The sequence below is a fragment of the Chiloscyllium plagiosum genome, unplaced genomic scaffold (assembly GCF_037043375.1).
Source record: "Chiloscyllium plagiosum isolate Xiang-an unplaced genomic scaffold, Cpla_swu_hap1 HiC_scaffold_21, whole genome shotgun sequence".
In the NCBI taxonomy this organism is placed as follows: domain Eukaryota; kingdom Metazoa; phylum Chordata; class Chondrichthyes; order Orectolobiformes; family Hemiscylliidae; genus Chiloscyllium; species Chiloscyllium plagiosum.
In genome coordinates, this window is record NW_028270159.1 from 34,913,687 (window position 1) to 34,933,083 (window position 19,397).

At 39.2% G+C, this 19,397-nt stretch overlaps 1 protein-coding gene across 1 annotated transcript in view; it reads left to right on the forward strand.

Annotated features, from left to right (window-relative positions):
• LOC122564606 (uncharacterized) overlaps nt 1-19,397 on the forward strand; it is a 272,583-nt gene that overhangs the window by 163,843 nt on the left and 89,343 nt on the right. Inside the window, exons 21-27 of the mRNA XM_087998687.1 lie at nt 433-477; nt 2,185-2,238; nt 4,734-4,778; nt 9,064-9,117; nt 14,873-14,980; nt 16,500-16,553; nt 18,708-18,761. Coding sequence (XP_087854813.1) covers nt 433-477; nt 2,185-2,238; nt 4,734-4,778; nt 9,064-9,117; nt 14,873-14,980; nt 16,500-16,553; nt 18,708-18,761 — 414 coding nt within the window. The remainder of the gene's footprint in view (nt 1-432; nt 478-2,184; nt 2,239-4,733; nt 4,779-9,063; nt 9,118-14,872; nt 14,981-16,499; nt 16,554-18,707; nt 18,762-19,397) is intronic.

Sequence of the window (19,397 nt, forward strand, 5' to 3'; positions counted from 1 at the left end):
GTGTCCAGGGCACATGCCATTAAAAAATGGACTGTTTTCACCTGTAAACCAGGGCTCCAATGCCTGTTTGAGGTTTCTCTTTGCAGAAGTGGAGGGTATGTGACTGCAGTATGTCCCATACGGCTACAGTCAGGGCCATAAGGCTCTTGGCAACCAGATCTATGGATCTTAAGAGGGACAGCAGGAGGCTCCAAGCACAAAAACAAGTTTGATTTTGTTTTGACTTAGCTCTTTGTGGACTAAGAATAACGAGGGTGTTCTTTTCAATTTCTCAGTCCATATGTAAAGTTAACTGGCTAGAGCAGGTTAGCACACTCCCTCGGTCACTTCTTGATCCTGAGAAATCTGAGTTCCAATTCACTAGATTTCTCTTTTTTTTGCTCATTGATAGTTAAAAAGATCGCAAACAAAATGTTTCTTCTCACTCCCAAGGGCCGGCCTGGATTAGAAGGACTTGCTGGTACAAGGGGAGATCCTGTAAGTAAAATATTATTAATGCAAAAAGCTTTACTTCTGTCTCTGTTGAGTTCATCCTGTTTCTTCATAGGATATTCAACCATACCTGACAATTTAATTATGAAAAGCAGTTCAGAATTCATTGTATTAGGCAGTCAATGTAACTTGCACTTCATAATAAAAAAAATTTGGACTTACAAGTCCTATATTAGTGGTGGACTATATTGAAGTCGAAGTTTGTCTTAGCATTCGACAAAGAAGCTGGTGCAGCAACAATCATGTATTCAATGTCCCCTTAACCACCTTTAAGAAGTTCAATTCTATTGACTCCATTACCACTGAAGAATGGTCAGGTTACATAAAAAGCCTCTGATACAATAGCGTTCAAGATTGTTTCCAGTGAGATAAAATAAATTTGGTTTCAATGCAAGATCGGTGATTAATTTACCAAATACACTGAATTTACAGATTTTTGGTTCTACTTTGATTTACATCTTGTTGAGACCAAGGTTGGAGGGGTGCATTGTCTTTCTCTGGCTCTGTTACATGTGTACACATGTTTTACCTAGTTACTGATGTGGCCAATTATATATGATTAGATTAGATTACATTTCAGTGTGGAAACAGCCCTTCGGCCCAACAAGTCCACACCATCCCGCCGAAACGCAACCCACCCATACCCCTACATTTACCCCTTACCTAACACTACGGGCAATTTAGCATGGCCAATTCACCTGACCTGCACATCTTTGGACTGTGGGAGGAAACCGGAGCACCCGGAGGAAACCCACGCAGACACGGGGAGAACGTGCAAACTCCACACAGTCAGTCGCCTGAGGTAGGAATTGAACCCGGGTCTCTGGCGCTGTGAGGCAACAGTGCTAACCACTGTGCCACCATGCCGCCCATGTATCATGTTACTTTCAGAGAAAACATCCACCAATGAGATTTCTTGATGAATAAAATTATTAGCCCAGATGTTCTGATCAAGAATAGAAACCCTCCATCCGATCCTGATTAAATTTAAAATTACCCACTTGTCTTTTGATCTTTTCTGCGCAAGAAGTCCCAAACAGGGGCCTTCAGTTCTGAATGCGTTCATTCAGGAACTTTCTGGAAGAGGTGTGCAAGAAGCTTTTCAGGAGAATGGCTGCATCAGTTTTTTTCAGCTTACACTCTGAGTTGCCTAAAAAGGTTTTCTCACAAAGGTGGGAAAGGATGAGTTGGGCAGCTTCGCTCTCTCAGCAGCCTACCCCCTCAAGTACATTCCAAACAATATCAGAGAGCTATTACTCCTGACAGCCATAAATGCAGACAAATGACTTCCTGCAGTAAACAAGTCCAGGAAATTAGCTTAAAACATGTGACTCCCGGTAAGTTTTTTTTTATTGTGGCCTTTAAAAGAAGTCCATACTTCTTCAGTCTTTCAAATTAACTAAATATCACTATTCTGTAAACACAGGTCCTCAAAAAAATTAATAATGGAAGTGCCTTCACAACAATGTATTGCCAAATGAAAGTTGGCAAGTTTTTATAGATTTTTATATTGTAGCCACTGTCGTGCTTATTTTTATTTTAATCTGTCCTACTGCACATGGACCTATGATTATCTTAATATGGCTTTGCAAAATCTAAAACTGAAATCTCCCCCACTGAAATTTTACTGTCAGTCTATACTCTTGTAAAATGTAAAAGGAATTGATATAAATGTAGTAATATGTTTTTCAGGGTGAAGATGGACCACCTGGGCCAAGAGGGGAACCTGGTTCTGAAGGTCCAAAGGTAAAACTATACAGATATCATCTTGAATATGTCGAACAATTTAAGTACTTAAAGTTAACATAACATTTAGCTACAAGTTGATTTTTTTAGACCTACTGATGTTTTACTACATGAACCCATTTATCCCCTAATCTCCAAGCATGTTCTTTGTTAAACATCCACAAATAATCCAAAGGCTGTGTTCTCTCTCTAAATTCAGATATTGCCCTTCTTTTAGAGCTTCATCAACTTTTCCCCTAAAAGATACAATGATCCTAGTCTCAATTCCTTGATATGGCAAATCTGATAAACAGTGGAACTGTTTGTTTCACCCTTGTCGTGACTCCATAACTTGAGTAAATAGGTTTTTCCTGATTAACTTGCAAGACCTGCTCTACTCTAATTATTTCTCTTGCTTACACAATCCATATTCCTCCTTTTTTTTATTATTAGTGGCTTCATGTTTATCACATGCTTCCCTTTAGGTTTGTTAGCTTTCAGGTCACTAGTTTTAATTTAGTACTGTCCTGAACATCTTTTGTAAGCCATAGATGGAATCTTACTGAATTTTTGTTTTGATGAAATTACTTTGTGTTGAACATTTTACTGAAATTGTTCCCACTGTTTCTATACCATATCTTGTGATGTATGTATCCAATCAACCTTCACCAGCATTCCTCTTATATGTATGCAGCTCGCTTTGTTTAAGTTTAAGACTTTTGTTTGTGTTTCGATTATGGTGTTTTCAAACTTATTTTTAATTCATTGGATATAATATTACTTGGTGAGGCCAAAATTTGTCCCCTCCCACAATCAGGCCTTGAGACGGGGAGTTGTCTTCTTGAACTGTTACAATCTATTATCTGTAGGGGCGTGGGGCAGGGGAATATACACCCACAACAACAGTGAAGGAATGATAATATAGTTCCAATTGAAGATGATATGTGGCTTGGAGGTAAACATGTGGTTGGTAATGCACTCAATCATCTGCTGTTTTCACCTCTTCAATTCCAGTCCACCATCTACAATGCATAAGACAGCAGTGAGATGGAATACTCCCCACTTGCCAGGATGACTGTAACACCGATATCATTCACGAAGCACAAAATGTACAGGATAAAGCAGTCTACTTGATTGCAGCTCATCTAATGCATCCAACACTTACTCCCGCCATTATCGAAGCACAGTGACAGCTGTATGTACCATCTGCTAGATGCACTGCCTCCTTTGACACACCTTCCAAACCTGCAAGCACTACCATCTAGAACAACAAGGCAAAAGATACATGAGAACATCAATATCTGCAAGTTTCCCTCCAAGCCATAGTAATGATTTGGAACTATTGTGTCATTCCTCCAGTGTCACTGGGTCAAAATCCCAGAAGTCCCTTTGTGAAAACACTGTGGTTGACCTTGACATGAACAGAAATGGTACAAAAAAACAGGGGCAGAAATTACTCATTCCATTCCTGTCCCAGACTCTTAGGAACACCCATCCCAGCCCCCGATCCCAGCACGGCAGTCTCCCTATTGAGTCCTGGTCTCTGTTATTGAGACTAGGTATCTCCCTTTCCTGTGACTTGTAAGAAGTCAACTAACCACCAACATTTGCAGCATAATTAGGGAAGGACAATAAATACTGGCCTAGCCAGCATTACCCACAACCTGCAAATGGAAAGAAAAATAAATAACTAATTAACCCTGCTTTGATATAAATCTGTATCTAAAAGATCCTTATATCCTTTTGGTTCACATTATATTTCTCCCAGAAACAGCAACCCATGTTTGCTAACTTTTCAATTGAGCTAATTTGGAACCATTCAACTTCTATCATTGTGTGTTGCCTTCTCTAAAATGGAATCAGTCTTGACTTCATCCTTCACATTATTTTCCGCTTTGCATCTAAATACATTGTGCTCGCTATTTCTCAACTACCCTCTTGTTCTCACGTCAGTTATCTATCTGATTTCAATTTCAGGACTTACTCATGCAAGCATTCTGTCTTCGCTTCTTAGATGCAGAGACAAATATGCATCAAATGTATAACTCAGCTTTTCATATCAAGTATGACAATTTGAAAAATATGAAAATAAACCTTACTCGGATGCTTCCTGAATAAAATTCAATTGTTAAATGTAGCAGTAATTTCTATTTCAGCTGTGAAAGAAAGATGGAGAAGAGCTGAATGCATCTTTGCACAAATAGACTTTTATTGTGTGATTGCCAACCATTAATGGGCAACAGATATAACAGGTTAAAAGAGTATTGGGTGCAAGTTTATGATAGATTGTTAAAAGGAATATATTGCTTTTGAGGTAAATGCAGTGATTTGGAGCTGAGTATAAGTTGCTGCTAACGTAATCCTCTTATACTCGAAGATTCAATCCTGTAAGAGCACACTGGTTGATTGTCAAACACTTGCTTTATGAGTCAGCAGATGCTACTGTGCTGTTCAATTGAATTCTTAATTTAAACTTCTTGTAACTGTGCTTAATCAAATTGCTATATTTCTTTCAGGGAGTGATTGGAATGCCGGGTATCAGAGGTCCACCAGGCGATTCAGTAAGATTGATTTTTTAATTATTTTACAATGTAGCAATTAATGAAACTTGTCTAATGCAATGTGATTTCTTTACACCTTCAAATGATGGTCTCACAGTCAATGAGTTTAATAAGACAAAAGTGCACAAACAGTGATCTCTAAATTAAAGCAAGCAAAGCATTGGGTATTCATTAAGGAAGGAAACAAATGAGAATCTTTCTTGGAAAACAGCAGAGGCAAGTTGGAGGAATCCTGTAGGTAATCAGCTGGCTTCCTTCAAAGACTTAGAGATTTACATCTGACCATATGTTGCTGAGTGATATTGTCCTAAAAACCCAGGTGGTGGACTGAGATTAACTGTTGTGTGTTTTTCTTCAGTTCAAAAGTAGTAAGTGTGCATCATTATTCTGTAGAAGGGATAGTGTTTCTGCATTGTAAATCCATGGTCGCTCCAACATTTATATCAAAAGTGGGCCTTGCCCTTTTCTTTTATTTATGCTTTTCTCAAATATAGACAAAGATATTAGGGGCAAAATTGTCCCGGGTACTGAATGACATGGGCATTTTTGAGAAAGTTAGGAAGGTCATGTGAGATGGCCAGCAAGGAGTTCTCAATATCAAGAGCAAGGAAGTCCCATTTTCCAACCAAGTGTTGAACATTAAGATAGGATTCTCACTCATGAGCGGCAAGACTCTAATTAGTGTGCATTGACATTTCATTATTACCTAATCTCACCTCATTAATACTCAGTTCCTTATTCTCCCATCCACTAGATAGAAACTAGACAGTGATAATTCCCAACATGTAGGTCAGATCCACTATTTGGTGCCTTCAGTTGGCCCATTGCGCCACTATCTTGGATGCCACGCAGCAACATCTGAGGGCGACTGAGGGGTAGCGACTGCAAGCACCTCATGTACACAGACCTTGTCATCTGAGACATACAAACCTCAATGCACCCTCACAGCACAATCCTGATTCATTCGCAAATGGTGCTGCACACCCACACTGCGCTTTGGAGCTCGCCGGCACCTTTCATTGGAATGCTCCTGAGGATAATTTGCATACTGGGACATGCAATATGTAATAAATTCAGCCAGGCCACATCAAAGGACTGTTCGCTCTCTATCTTACCACTACCAACTTTGTGCCTCCTTTAATGCTAACAGCATCCCTGCCTTGTCTTGCTTTGACTTTTTATGCTTTGCCTCCTAAGCCAAAGTAGAAGGCTCACAGAACTTTTGTCTTGCATTAGTGTTTAGCAAAGACACAAAGCCTAAAAACTTGTTATGTTTGGTCCTGATCACACCCCCTTCATTGCATTTCCCTGTGACAAAGTCATGCCATAGTCCAGGCATTAGATATTGACAACATAGCAGAGTATGAAAGACTGTATGCACTTTTTAATTGATGGACCCTTATCATAATGCAGCTGACTTCAGCAATAGAAAATGGTTCCACTCTATCAATAAAATAAAGTCATCTGTGATCATTGGTATCCCATCTTAGAAATCCATGCCAAATACCCTGGGAGCTGCCATGATGTCTATATCCTTGAGAACCCTCATGTTCCAGATGTGTTACAAGGATGGCCCTTGGGAGACAAGGGCAACACTCTGCAACCATGACTACAGCCAGTTCTTCTGTAACACTATAGTTACATTCTTCTGTAACCCCATGTTATAGAAAAATAGCGCTTTAGAAACAGTGTTTAAAGTGTTGGCAATGTAATCGCGTTACAGCCAATACACATTCTGAAAGTTTGCGCTTTTGAAACAGTGTCCCCAATTTGTTAATCACATTATAGTGAATTTGCGTGAACGAAACACATGTTCAAGCAGTACAACCTGTATTTTGTAAATCCCTGACTGAGGCCAAGCATAGATCCAATGTTGAGAGAAAGTGAGGACTGCAGATGCTGGAGATTCAGAGTCAAAAGGTGTGGTGCTCGAAAAGCACAGCAGGTCAGGGAGCTTCCAAGAAGCAGGAGAGTCGATGTTTCAAGTATAAGCTCTTCATCAGGAATGTGGAGGGGAAGGAGACTGAGAGATAAATGGGAGGGTGCGGGTGGGGGTGGGGCTGGGAAGGTTTGCTGGGAAGATGGAGGTAGTTGGAGGGGTGATTGTGATAGTCGGTGGGGAAGATGGAGTGGATAGGCGGGAAGGAAGATGGACAGGTGGGACAGGTCAAGAGGGCGGTGCTGAGTTGGAGGGTTGGATCTGGAATGAGGTGGGGGGAGGGGGATTTGTAAATTAGTGAAGTCGACATTGGTACAATGTGGTTGAAGGTTGCCAAAGTAGAAGTTGAGGCGTTCGGCTTCCAGTTGTCAGGTGGTGTGGATTTGGCAGTGGAGGAGTCCCAGGACTTGCATGTCCTTGGCAGAGTGGGCAGGGGTGTTGAAGTGGTCAGCTATAGGGCAGTGGGGTTGTTTGGTGCGTGTGTTCCAGAGATGTTCCCTGAAACTCCCCATGAGTTGGCATCCTGTCTCCCCGCTGTGGAGGAGACCACATCGAGAGCAATGGACACAGTAGATGAGCTGGGTGGATGTGCCGGAAAATCTCTGCCAGATGTGAAAAGATCCTTTGGGCCCTTGGACGGAGGTGAGGGAAGAGGCATGGGTGCGGGTTTTAAACCTCAAACGGTGGCAAGGGATGGTGCTGAGAGTGGAGCGTGGGCTGGTGCGGGGTGTGGATCTAATGAGGGAGTCACAGAGGGAACGGTCTCACGGTATGCAGATAAGGCTGGGGAGGGAAATATATTTCTGATGGTGGGGTCTGTTTGTAAGTGGTAGAAATGGCAGAATAAAATGTGTCTGGATATTAGTGTTGAGGACAAGGTTATATCCTTGCTGCAGTTGGAGGAGTAGGATTCGAAGGCGGAGGTGTGGAAAGTGGAGGAGATGCACTCCAAGACATTGTTGATCATGCAGGAGGGGAAATTGCAGACCTGGAAATAAGAGGCCATCTGGAATATTCGAGAGTGGAATTGTTCCTCCTGGGAGCAGTTACGGCAGAGGCTGAGGAATTGGGAGCAAGGGATCGTGTTTTTACAGGAGGGATGGGTGGAACAAGGTGTAGTCCAGGTGGCTGTGGGAGTCGGTGGGTTTGAAATAGATGTCCATGTTGAGTTGGTTGCCGGAGATGGAGATATTCAGGAAGGGGAGGGAGGTGTTTGAGATAGACCAAGTGAACTTAAGGTCAGGGTGGAAGGTGTTGGTGAAGTTGATGAACTGTTCAACTCCTCATGGGAGCACAAGGCGGCGCCGATTCAGTCATCAATGTAGCGGAGGAAAAGATGAGGGATGGTGCCAGTGTAACTGCAGAAGATGGACTGTTCCACGTATACTCTGAGGGCCCATGCGGGTGCCCATGGCTACCCCTTTGGTCTGAAGAAAATGGAAGGATTTGATGGAGAGGATGAGGACCAGTTCTGCTAATCAAAAGAGTGTGTTGGTAGAGGGGTACTGGTTGGGTCAGCGGGAGAGGAAGAGGAAGAATCAAGGGCTTGGAGGCCTTCGCCATGGCAGATGGGATGTATAGGGACTGGATCCAATGTTGTCCATTCTTTGACCAGGGCCATAATAGAGCACTTGTTAGACCACCTGAAGATGAGATGCTGATGCAATGGATTACCCAGGGGGTGGGAGAGGGGGTGATGATACTAATGCATGATAGGCCACATGGTTATTACCTAACACCCAGCTGCCTAAACCATTTTCAAGATTAGAGTGCTGCTAGAAAAGTAGTCATGATTTGGAGATGCCGGTATTGGACTGGGGTGTACAAAGTTAAAAATCACACAACACCAGGTTATAGTCCAACAGGTTTAATTGGAAGCACACTAGCTTTCGGAGCGACACTCCATCATCAGGTGATTATGGAGGGCTCGATCGTAACACAGAATTTATAGCAAAAATTTACAGTGTGATGTAACTGAAATTATACATTGAAAACTTGATTGTCTGTTAAGCCTTTCATCTGTTAGAATACAGTGATAGTTTAACTTCTTTCATGTGTAATTCACAAAACCCTTTTTTTTAAAGTTGCATTCTCGGGTTAGCTGTTAACAATGGTGATAGCTAGACAATATGTTGAAGGTGTTAGCCCCCTGTGTTCTCTGTCTATGACCTGATGTTTAGATTGATTCTAATCTAAAAAGTGAGATAACAGAGTTTTACATAAATTCATGCAGTTTTTGAGCTCAGAGTTCTACATGAATGTATGCAGTTTTTGAGCTTAAACATCAATCAACATTTGTCCATGTTATTTTAAGATTACTAACCCTTGGTTTTAACACTTTGACAGAGGGCAAGAGCATCAGATGGTGCACATGGGGACCCTGGAGAGAAAGGAGATATAGTAAGTATCAAGAGATTTCCTTGAAAGATACCACTTTTGCTTTTACTGTTATTTGTGCACAAAAGCCTGATAACATTTTCATATAAAACTGAAACGGCAGGATTACATACTGAAGATTTGCTCACAGCCTTTCTGTGGGAGATTTGCATGGGAACTTATTGTAAATTGTATGATAAGATGTGCAAAACCTCCTACAGGATATCTGTGACAAGTCTGATCAAGGTAAGCAGCAGTATATCATCTTAACTAACCAGACTGAAGAATTGATAATGAGCAATGCTTTGTCTGAGCCAAGAAATATCAGAATATCTAATTCAATATTTAGTCACATGCAGGAAGAGAAATGGACAATGAAAGAAAGATTGGATTTTGAGAATGAAGGTTTAATAAAAACAAAATAAGAAATAATTTACTTTCATAACCTTTAGTTATAATTAAAACGTGAAGGAAGCAACCTCACACTTGATCTATCTGTACTCTCAGAACAAAACTATTCATTGTACTTAGGTACATGTGACAATAATAAATCAAATTAAATTACGTTTGTAAAAAAATCATATTCAGTCCCAGAGATGTTATTTGATATTCATTAAGACTTACTACAGAATTAAAAGGATATTGTACTTAACCAGAAACCTCAAGACTGAAATTATTGGTGAAACCCAGCCCATTATTCATAATGTTCTTCAAAGTATTATGTTTAAACTTCCTATTGTTACCTGTGCATCAAAATTGAAATAATTGTAAATTTCCAGTATGAATCATGTGAATAAAAATAATCTTTAAAATATTGATCACTGGAAGTTTAAAGGAAATGTGTGATCCAAAGATTTGCATTTTGAAAACACAAAAGCTTGTAAAGTTGTGAACACATTTGTTGTGTTAATAATAATTAATGAGGCTAGAACTGTTGCAAAATTAAAGTGGCTCTTTTTAAATGCGCAAAAATTAATTAAATTTGCCACATTAAGTAAACTTATGTTAATTTTCCAAACATCATTCCACTCATCATATTGGAAATTTAGTGTACAGCATTCCTTCTAATTTTTTTGTTCCTTGGCGTGGACCTCTGGGGTCCATGCATGGCAGTGATTTCTGGAACAGGAAATTAAAACTGAGATTCATGCCAGCACACTGACTGCCATAAACAGAACATCATACAGCTGGGAGGAAACATTGCAAGTGTCTCAATGCGATGCTAGCAACAAGGGTTGTCCACATTGATTGTCTCTGATACCGCATTGCCCACATTTCAGCAAAATAAACTGTTCATTTAAAATTAGGAAACGGAACAGGGACAAAGCATAGTGGACCAGACTTCTAACTGGCATTGGAACTGTTCCAACTGGTACCAGTTGTAGGAAAGTCTACTCACTTAACTGCCCCTGTGTTTTAACGGCTGTCTACCAATGCTGATTACTAGAGCTTCAATCATAGAAAATGATATAGGCTTCAGTGCAGCACGGGACAATTGAAACTATGCTATTCATGACATCAGAGGAACAGGGGAAGCCCATAAAGGGCAGCAGACAGACAATATTGAACTGTGAGGTAAGTTTTTAATGAAACTCTTTAGCATTTTACAGGTATTGCATTTCTAAAAGAAAAATCTTCTATTTATTTCAAATATTTAATATTATCATTGACTAATTTTATACTTTATATTTATAACATTGAATGAATTGTTATTTAATAATTCTAAATGTATGAAGCCTTGACTATTTAACAATCAATGTTATTTATACATTCTTTGACAATGTGTGTCAGTGAGTGAAGTAGGTGGCAAGAAGACAGGGGGGAGGTAAGTGATTAAGAGGTTAAGGTGGGACCGGGGTAGACAGGTATCTGAGTAGGATGGAGGTGCATAGCGGGGTAATGTGACAAGTGGGTAGAGTGGCAAGTGAGATGCATTCACACATTTTATACCAGCTGGCTTGCCATAGTCAGGTGGCCCCTACTGAAATTTGCTATCACTATAGTTTTTGAAAACTGTTAAACACAATACTTGGAAAGTGTGTGATGCTGAGATCAAGAGAATATTCAGAACTGTAAGAGGACCAGGTATTGCAAGAAAACAGCAAGGAAATATTAAAATGACAACACCTGCAACATTGTATCAGAATGGCTGTGAGATTCCCATTCCCTGCTGTTTTGGGAATGAAAGCATATGTGAAACATTATTGAATTTATTCCAGTCTCAGTAATGAAATAACAACGGAATTGCACGAAGAGGATTAGCCAATTTGAATGATTTCCCTGTTATCAGTGCTGAAAAAGAGTACTGCAAGATGTATTGCACCGAAAACTTCCCTCAGAAACGGAGAAATCAAATAAGAGAGATTCTGAACAGATACCTTGAACCCTCTAGTAATGTTGATGTGAAGGATGTTTACTGTTCAGGAAGCTGAATGAAAATAGCAATTTTCTCACCACATTCTAGATGTCATTCAGGAGATATGGGTGGTTTTATATGTTGCTTGGCTTTTGCACTGCACTGGAGGAGTATCAGTTCAGACAGCATTAGGTAGTGATCTTCTTGGAGTGGTAGCTATTGTAGATCATCTGCTAGTCTATGAATGTGGAGACACGATAGATGAAGTTTTTGTGAACAACAGTCTGAATCTAATGCAGATGTTAAGGAGAATTTGTCAGGTGAACCTGAAGCTGAACAACACAGCGATGCAATTAAAGGTCCCTGAAATCAAGTGCACAAATCATTTCCAGAAAGTGAAAGGATTTCTCCTGGATCTTAACTTGATGAGAACCGTAGCAAAAATGCAGCAACTAATAGATACAAACACAGTGCACTAATTGTTGGATTCATGAACTGTCCAGCAATGTTCTTGCATAAGTTGTCGTGAGAGTGTAAACATTGACACAAGCTTATTGCTAAAAATGTGCAGTTGTGCTGGGATATAGGATAAGAAGCAGCTTTCTGTCAAATAGAAGAATTGGGAAAACAACTAAACAAGCTCTGAAGGTGATAAGGTCAGCAGGGACATGAAATCTGAGAGACAAGTTTCTTGCTCTGATGAAATGTTCACCACAGAAGCAACACTCTCCCCAGGAAAGAGCAGAAACCATACAAATTAAGAACAATTCTTAATGTGGCATGTTGTTAAATGATATGGATGCTCAGGAGATAATGGGTAAAATGCATTTGCAGAAAGTGATGAAAATAAGACTGAGTAGAATTGACACAGTTTACTAATGAATTATCATTTTCTTTTTTTGACCATTTAAATTGAGTCACTTGTAACTCCAAATGATAGCGCATGCAAGTTATTTTGTGAAAAGGGAGATGTTTAGAGGAATGAATTTGCACAGAACGTACTGATTGGCTTTGTATAGTTATGAGACCATTACCTGTGATATATGTTGCTTTCATTTCATTGTGGCAATCATTAAACACAGTCGCCTAACTTTTCTGATGGCCAGTGCCATTATTCCAGCATAGATGGGAGCTGCTCATTGGGACCCTGAGTAACTTCCATGCAAAATGCAAACAAGGACAAGAGGAGGCCATTCAGCCCTTTGAACCTGCTCTGACATTCAATAAAGTCATGGCTAATCTGATTCTAATCTCAACCCTCTATTCCTCATACCCCTGAAAATCTTTAATCCTTATGGTAATCAAGATTCTAAATACCTCTGCCTTAAAAGAAAATGGAGGGAGACCTTAGTAAAATCTCTACTCAGAAATGTAAAGCTCTATTCTTTCATAAAAATGAAGGGGAGGAGTGGTAATCTTCATGAGATTGCTACACCTCAAAAAATCCAAACCAATACTTGAAACATTACCAGGGAGCCAGGACAGAGTTTCATCCCTCTAAGCTTTCCTGGGTAACTATTGAGCCATAACTCTTCAAAGTCTCTGACTGTGATTTAGAATTGGAGATGCTTTTGAGGATTCTAGATGCTAAGTAATTGCCTAACAGAAGTTTAAACCTCCTGGACAATTTCCTCATTGTTAGCCATGCTAGGACTTCCACATGATCCCAATGCCCATATCCTGCTGCAAGGATTATCTTCCTAACAGAAGATGTAAGACAACTGACTTTAACCTGACAGTTTTAAACCAGACCTGTACGAACAAAGAGCAACTTGTAGAATATGACACTGTAATTACCATTATCTTCAGAATCACACTTGAGTATCTCAATGCTGTGTCATGTTGATTCAAGAGGAACTTCTCATAAACCAAAGGTATTTACCAATGTAGATCCAACTTGACAATGGAGCTATCAGAAAATAGTAGGTGAACATATCCAACTGGTTAGATGAGCTAAATAACATTTTTGTCTGCTGAAGGTGTGATTGTCTCCTTCTTGGAACTGTCAAGATATTGAAATGATGGAATGACTTGGCACTGTAGAGAGTTGACATGTGTTCACCCTCACACTTTAAAAATACATTAGAAATCTCAACCATGAATTCTGATTTTCAGAACTCACTCTATCTCATTTAAAACTTTTCTTAAACTGTTTACTGAATTCCTTTTTAAAAACTGTGATTAATCTGGTTTCAATAACCTTCATGCAAAAGTCAGAATCTCATTTTCTTTTAATATTTATTGCTCCTCTGAAAATTGAGGAAAAACTTTTCTGGATTTAGACATTTCTGGGTTTTTGAAAAAGGTTTGCTTTACACCTGATGTGCTATATCTGGCCTCCCTTATGTTAACTGGTGGGAGGCATAATGGGAAATGTTTAATTAGCAGCACTAACTTTGACTGTTATGAGTAGAAAATTCATAAATTAGCATAGATTAAAAGTGTATTTTTGCGATGGCCTCAGCCAGTCGGGGTGATGATGGAAAGCAGGCAAGACTGAAACTGCAGAATAAATTCAGTAAGTTTGGAAAAGTGAAAAAAAAAGAAATTAAAATAAAGAATTAAAGAAAGACATCTGTTCTTATTTTGAAAGGTTCACCACAGATTTGGATAATTTATTATTTACTTTCAAAGTTACCCTTTTAGGTGGAGTCAGAAAAAGTGGTTAGTTGGAGTAATTTGAATTAACAATGGCATGAGCTACAAATTCACAACATTGAGGCAAAGCAGATATAGATGCCTGTACTGATCAAAAACTTGGAGATTGATGGCTATTTTAGTTCTGATTAGATTAGATTCCCTACAGTATGGAAACAGGCCCTTTGGCCCAACCAGTCCTCAACAGAGTAACCCACCCAGACCCATTGCCCTTTTGATTAATGCACCTAACACTGTGGGCAATTTAGCATGGTCAATTCACCTGACTTGCACATCTTTGGACTGTGGGAGGAAACCCGAGCACCCGGAGGAAAGCCGCATAGACACTGGGGAGAATGTGTAAACTCCACACATCCAAGGCTTGAATCGAACCTGGGACCCTGGTGCTGTGAGGCAGCAGTGCTAGCCACTGTGCCACCCTATCTGTGAAGAAAATTTGGAATATAGTCCCTACTTATCATTCTAAAGATTATATCCTGCACTGAAGAATGTATTGATTTCAACAAACTGCACCAGTTAAGTTAATATGTTTGGAAATAATGTGCAGTAAAGGTTTCACATCGCAAAAAGGATAACTGTCAAGTGGTAACCAACTGGAACCATTGAGTTTCAGAATTCCATTTTGGCACCTCAGTAGAACTTCTTTTAAAAAAATCACTGCATACTATTTAATAGAGACTTAACAACATTTCACATTGGGTTTTTAGCCAAGAAAAGAAATGATGGAATGTCTGATTTATGAACAATGAATTTTGTTATTTTTAGGGACCACCTGGGTTACCAGGTAAAAGAGGATTCCAGGGACCAAGGGGGCCACCTGGAATTCCTGGAATTCTTGGTCATAAGGGTCAGCTTGGAGCAGTTGGATCTGACGTGAGTACTTCAGAAAGATTGAACATGAAACAAATTGAAACCATTTATTTGTCTCTCTTTATTTCACAGACATAAAAATCTATATACCTGTCATTTTTCTTTTACTCACATATGGAAAGAACACTTTTCATGGTTTGACCTACCTACATCCACACTGTGTTGAACTCAGGAGTCATGTGCTCCTCACCTTTTCTATTTTTCCTGAAGGCCTCAAAACTGTGGGTCAACTTATCCCATTAGACTTCCCTTCTTCTTCCAATTTAAAACCAAAATGTCCTGTCACCTATCCATTATTTTTTGGATTATTACTTTCATTGAAATCCCAGTCCTGTAGTGTGGGCCTTGGGCATTTTTCTTGACTTTCTCAGTAAAAGATGAACATAGGAGAGGAGGCAGTAGAGTAGTGGTAATGTCACCAGACTGGTAATCAGTACCTCAGGCTAATGGTGTACATAGCAAATGGTGTACTTTGAATTCACTAACAATCTGAAATGAAAAAAAGCTATTCTAATGGTGGCCACATATCAATTGTTGTAAAATTCCATCTCATTTACTAATATCCTTTAGGGAAGCAACTCTGTCTTTCTTACCAAGTCTGGCCTGTGTGTGATTCCAGACCCACAGCAATGTGGTTGACTTTTCTCTGAAATGACTCTATCAAATCCTTCAGACCAAGGAGCAATTAAGGAATGGCAAAAAAATGCTAGCACAGCTATTGACAACCACATCCTGTGAATGACTGAAAAGAAACACAGATGGGTCAAGTATACTTCACTCAAAATTATCTTGTGAGGGGAAAAACAATATTTCATACCTAACATTATTGAATATTCATTTAAAAGATTTTGTTTTCCCGCTATATTGAAATTAGTATATGGTATCATTGTTATGCAGTCTGGTCATTAATAGCAGAATTGTCTCAAATGTTACATTTTGTTTTGCACATAATTTTTTTTGTACTGAATGGTTGAGAAACACATATTGAATATTAAGTGGATGGTGAAGACCTATGCTCTGTTCCAGTAATATGTCAGTAATTCAGAATTTTTACACAATATTCTATGCATAACAGCAAGAATGGTCCAATTCTGCTTCATCAACACTTTAGCTAAGAAGGACAATTGCATGAATTTCTCCCTTGACACATTGCATTTTGCAAAGTCAAGTCATGAAATTGGAAGTTTCTCTGCAATACATTTTGATTCAAATTTCCATATATGCAAACAGCTTTTGATTTTAGAAGAGAGGTTGAATTTCGGTAGAAATCCAGCAAACCTCTTGTTGAAATTTAATCGCAAAGTGTGTGGTGAGAAGGGAAGGTTTAATCTACCCAGTTCAGTTAGATTAATTCTAGCTCATATGAATGGCAATTATGATAAATTTTTTATTCAGTTGTGTTGTTATTTAAAGAATATTGAGTCTGTAATATTTTGATGGACTGCATGCTATTTCCTCTCTTTGAGAAAAATGTGTAGTTTGACATTTATTTAATATTCACCACTTGTAACCATTATTTCAGGGTGAAGATGGAGTCATGGGTCTTAAAGGACAGCAAGGACCTGTAGGACCCAAGGTCAGTTTCAAAATCAGTGAGAAAACTTGTAAGTCTGTGTTTTTAGTGACCATGTAGTATTAAAGACAGTTTGAGTTCAGCTCTATTGTTTGCTCTACACTATTATTGAAATTAATTGCTTTGGAGATTTTCCCACTAGTGCACTTTGTTGGAACAGTTGAAGAAATCTCAGAAAAATCGTGCTAATGTTATTCAGTGAAGTTATGGAGGACAAACAGGACAAAATGTAGGAAGTCACATTACTGTGCAGATTGGTCAAAATGGATTAGAAAAATCCAACAAATCATGAAACCATGTGCAAGAATCCAAAAGATTGTCAAGTATGTGAATTGTGGTAATAATCTTGTCCCTGTCGATCCGATGTATTATACTTAGTTAAAAACCCAACTCATCACCACCTCAGTAATTGAATATATTATCACTCATTTAAGAAATACATCTTATTGCATTTTTCTTTACCAATTCTGACAGTATGATATTACCAGAATTACTTTGTAGTTTACACATGGTGTTAGTCTGGCAAATATGTGCTTGTTTGACTGTAGGGTTATGCAGGATTTGTTTAGTGGAGCAGGTGAATAACAATGATTAGAAGATAAGTCAAGGATTCATTTCAAGAAATCCTTGTTAGATTTAATTTGTCTGATACACAGTGCAACCCCTATACATGCACACTACATTCACCCACTTTTCAAAAACTTAGAAATGAATCAGGAAAATGCTGGGTGCACTCAACACACGTATCTGCCATAATGTTTTGTGCTAGGGAGCTTGAGTTCACATCAGTGAACATCAATGCTTAGGAAATCTCAGTGTAATTAGTGGCGCTTCTAGAATTTAATGGGCTGTCAGATTGTAGTTTACCAACACAGAAGCATGTTGAGGTAGGTCATCCTCCAGTAATGGGGTTGGCAATCACAGATTTACCCCAACATTTCCCATCAAAGATTCAGCCTTTTATGTTAACCATCAGTACCTCCTGAATATTACCAGGCTTAAATGTCAGGTTTGTCCCAACTTCCCATCAGGTGGGATCAAATCCAACATCTCACACTTATTTTGATTTTTTTCCTCCCTTAATTAGGCAAGAGAATAATTACTATTCCCTCATTAAACAAATTAAAATTATAAGCATATAAATAGCATTAAGCAAAATTGTAAGGTAGTATCAGAGAAGGGATTGGCAGATGAAGTATAAGGTGGATAAATGTGAATTTGTTCATTCTGACAGCAAGAATAGGAAAATAGTGTACTATTTAAAAGGAGAGAGATTGCAAGATTTAGTCATGAAAATGGATTTGATGGTCCAAGGTTATTATGCAGGTGCAGCAAATGATGAGGACAGGGAGTGGAATATGATAGCAAGGAAGTTTCACTGCAACTGTACGGTGATTGGTGAGACTATACCTCAAGTACTGTGTCCAGTTTTGGTCTCCTTGTTTGTAAAAAAAAGTAGTTTAGAAGCTATTCAGAAAATATTCACTTGACTTGAATAAAGTACAAGAATAAGAAAACGTTTGGAGGGATATGGACCAGAAGCAGGTTGATGGGAAAGTTTAGCTTGGGATTATGTTCGGCATGGATTGGCTGGACCGAAGGGTCCATTTCGATGCTGTATGACTCTGACTCTTTCCTGGGATGGAAGGCTTATCCTGTGAAGAAAGGTTAAATTGGTTAGACCTATATTGATTGACATTTGGAAGAATAAGAGGTGCTCTTAATAAAATATTCAATATGTTGAGGGGACTCGATAGGATGGACGTTAGGAGGAGGTTTCCTATTATGCGGGAGACCAAAAATGGGGGATATTGTTTCTGTATAAGAGACCTTCCTTTTAGATCTTTTTGTCTCACAGAAGATCGTCAAAGTGAGAAGATAGTGGAGGCTGGGTCTTTAAGTTCAATCAAGACTTGGTCAGATAGATGTTTGGCAGAAAAAGAAGTCAAGGTTTATAGGACTGGGGAAATAGGAAAGTTGGGCTGCGATTAGTAGATCAGCCATGATCTTATTGAATGGTAGAGCGGCTGAAAGAGAAAGATGGCCAACTCTGCTTCTATTTCCTAGGTTGCTCTAATATACGTAAAAATAGTCATAAGACTCAGAAGGAATTTACAATCTCTCCAAATGCTGTTTCTTTTTTGTTATCTATCTCAGGGCAACAGAGGATCTGATGGCCCAAAAGGAATTCAAGGATCCAGAGGGCACAGGGTTTGTACTTTTTTGGAAAAATGCTTTGAATGGGTAAGCAGTTATATGTTGGGGAAAAGCTCTACTCTATAGATGATATGTATCACATCATATACAGTGTATTATAAAGGAACATTTTTGCAGCTTTCTATGTGGCTGTTTATTAGACAGCCTCTTTCACCATCAGATCCTGTGATCCCACTTTTCCATGTGCTCTATCCTTTCTTGATATTGAAGTCTGTTCCACTAATGCTGATTTTGTGATGAGACAAATTTTCTCAAGAGAGAGAGAGAGAGACAGAGTTAACGTTTCACATCAATAACTCATTCGAATGAAGGGTCATCAGAGGATTTTACCATGAATTGCGAATGTTGGAGGTTAAGGCTGAACTTTAGAGGTTTATAAAATCACGAGGGGCATGAATAGGGTAAACAGACTCCTGGGGTGGGAGAGTGCAGAACAGGATACTGATTGAGGATGATCATAACGAATGGTGGTGCTGGCTCAAAGGGCAGAATGGCCTACTCCTGCACCTATTGTCTAATGTCTGTGGAGGCCATAGGTTTAGGGTGAGAGGGGAAAGATTTAATAGGCACCTACGGGGCAACGTTTCGACGCAGAGGGTGATGTGTGTATAGAATGAGCTGCCAGAAGAA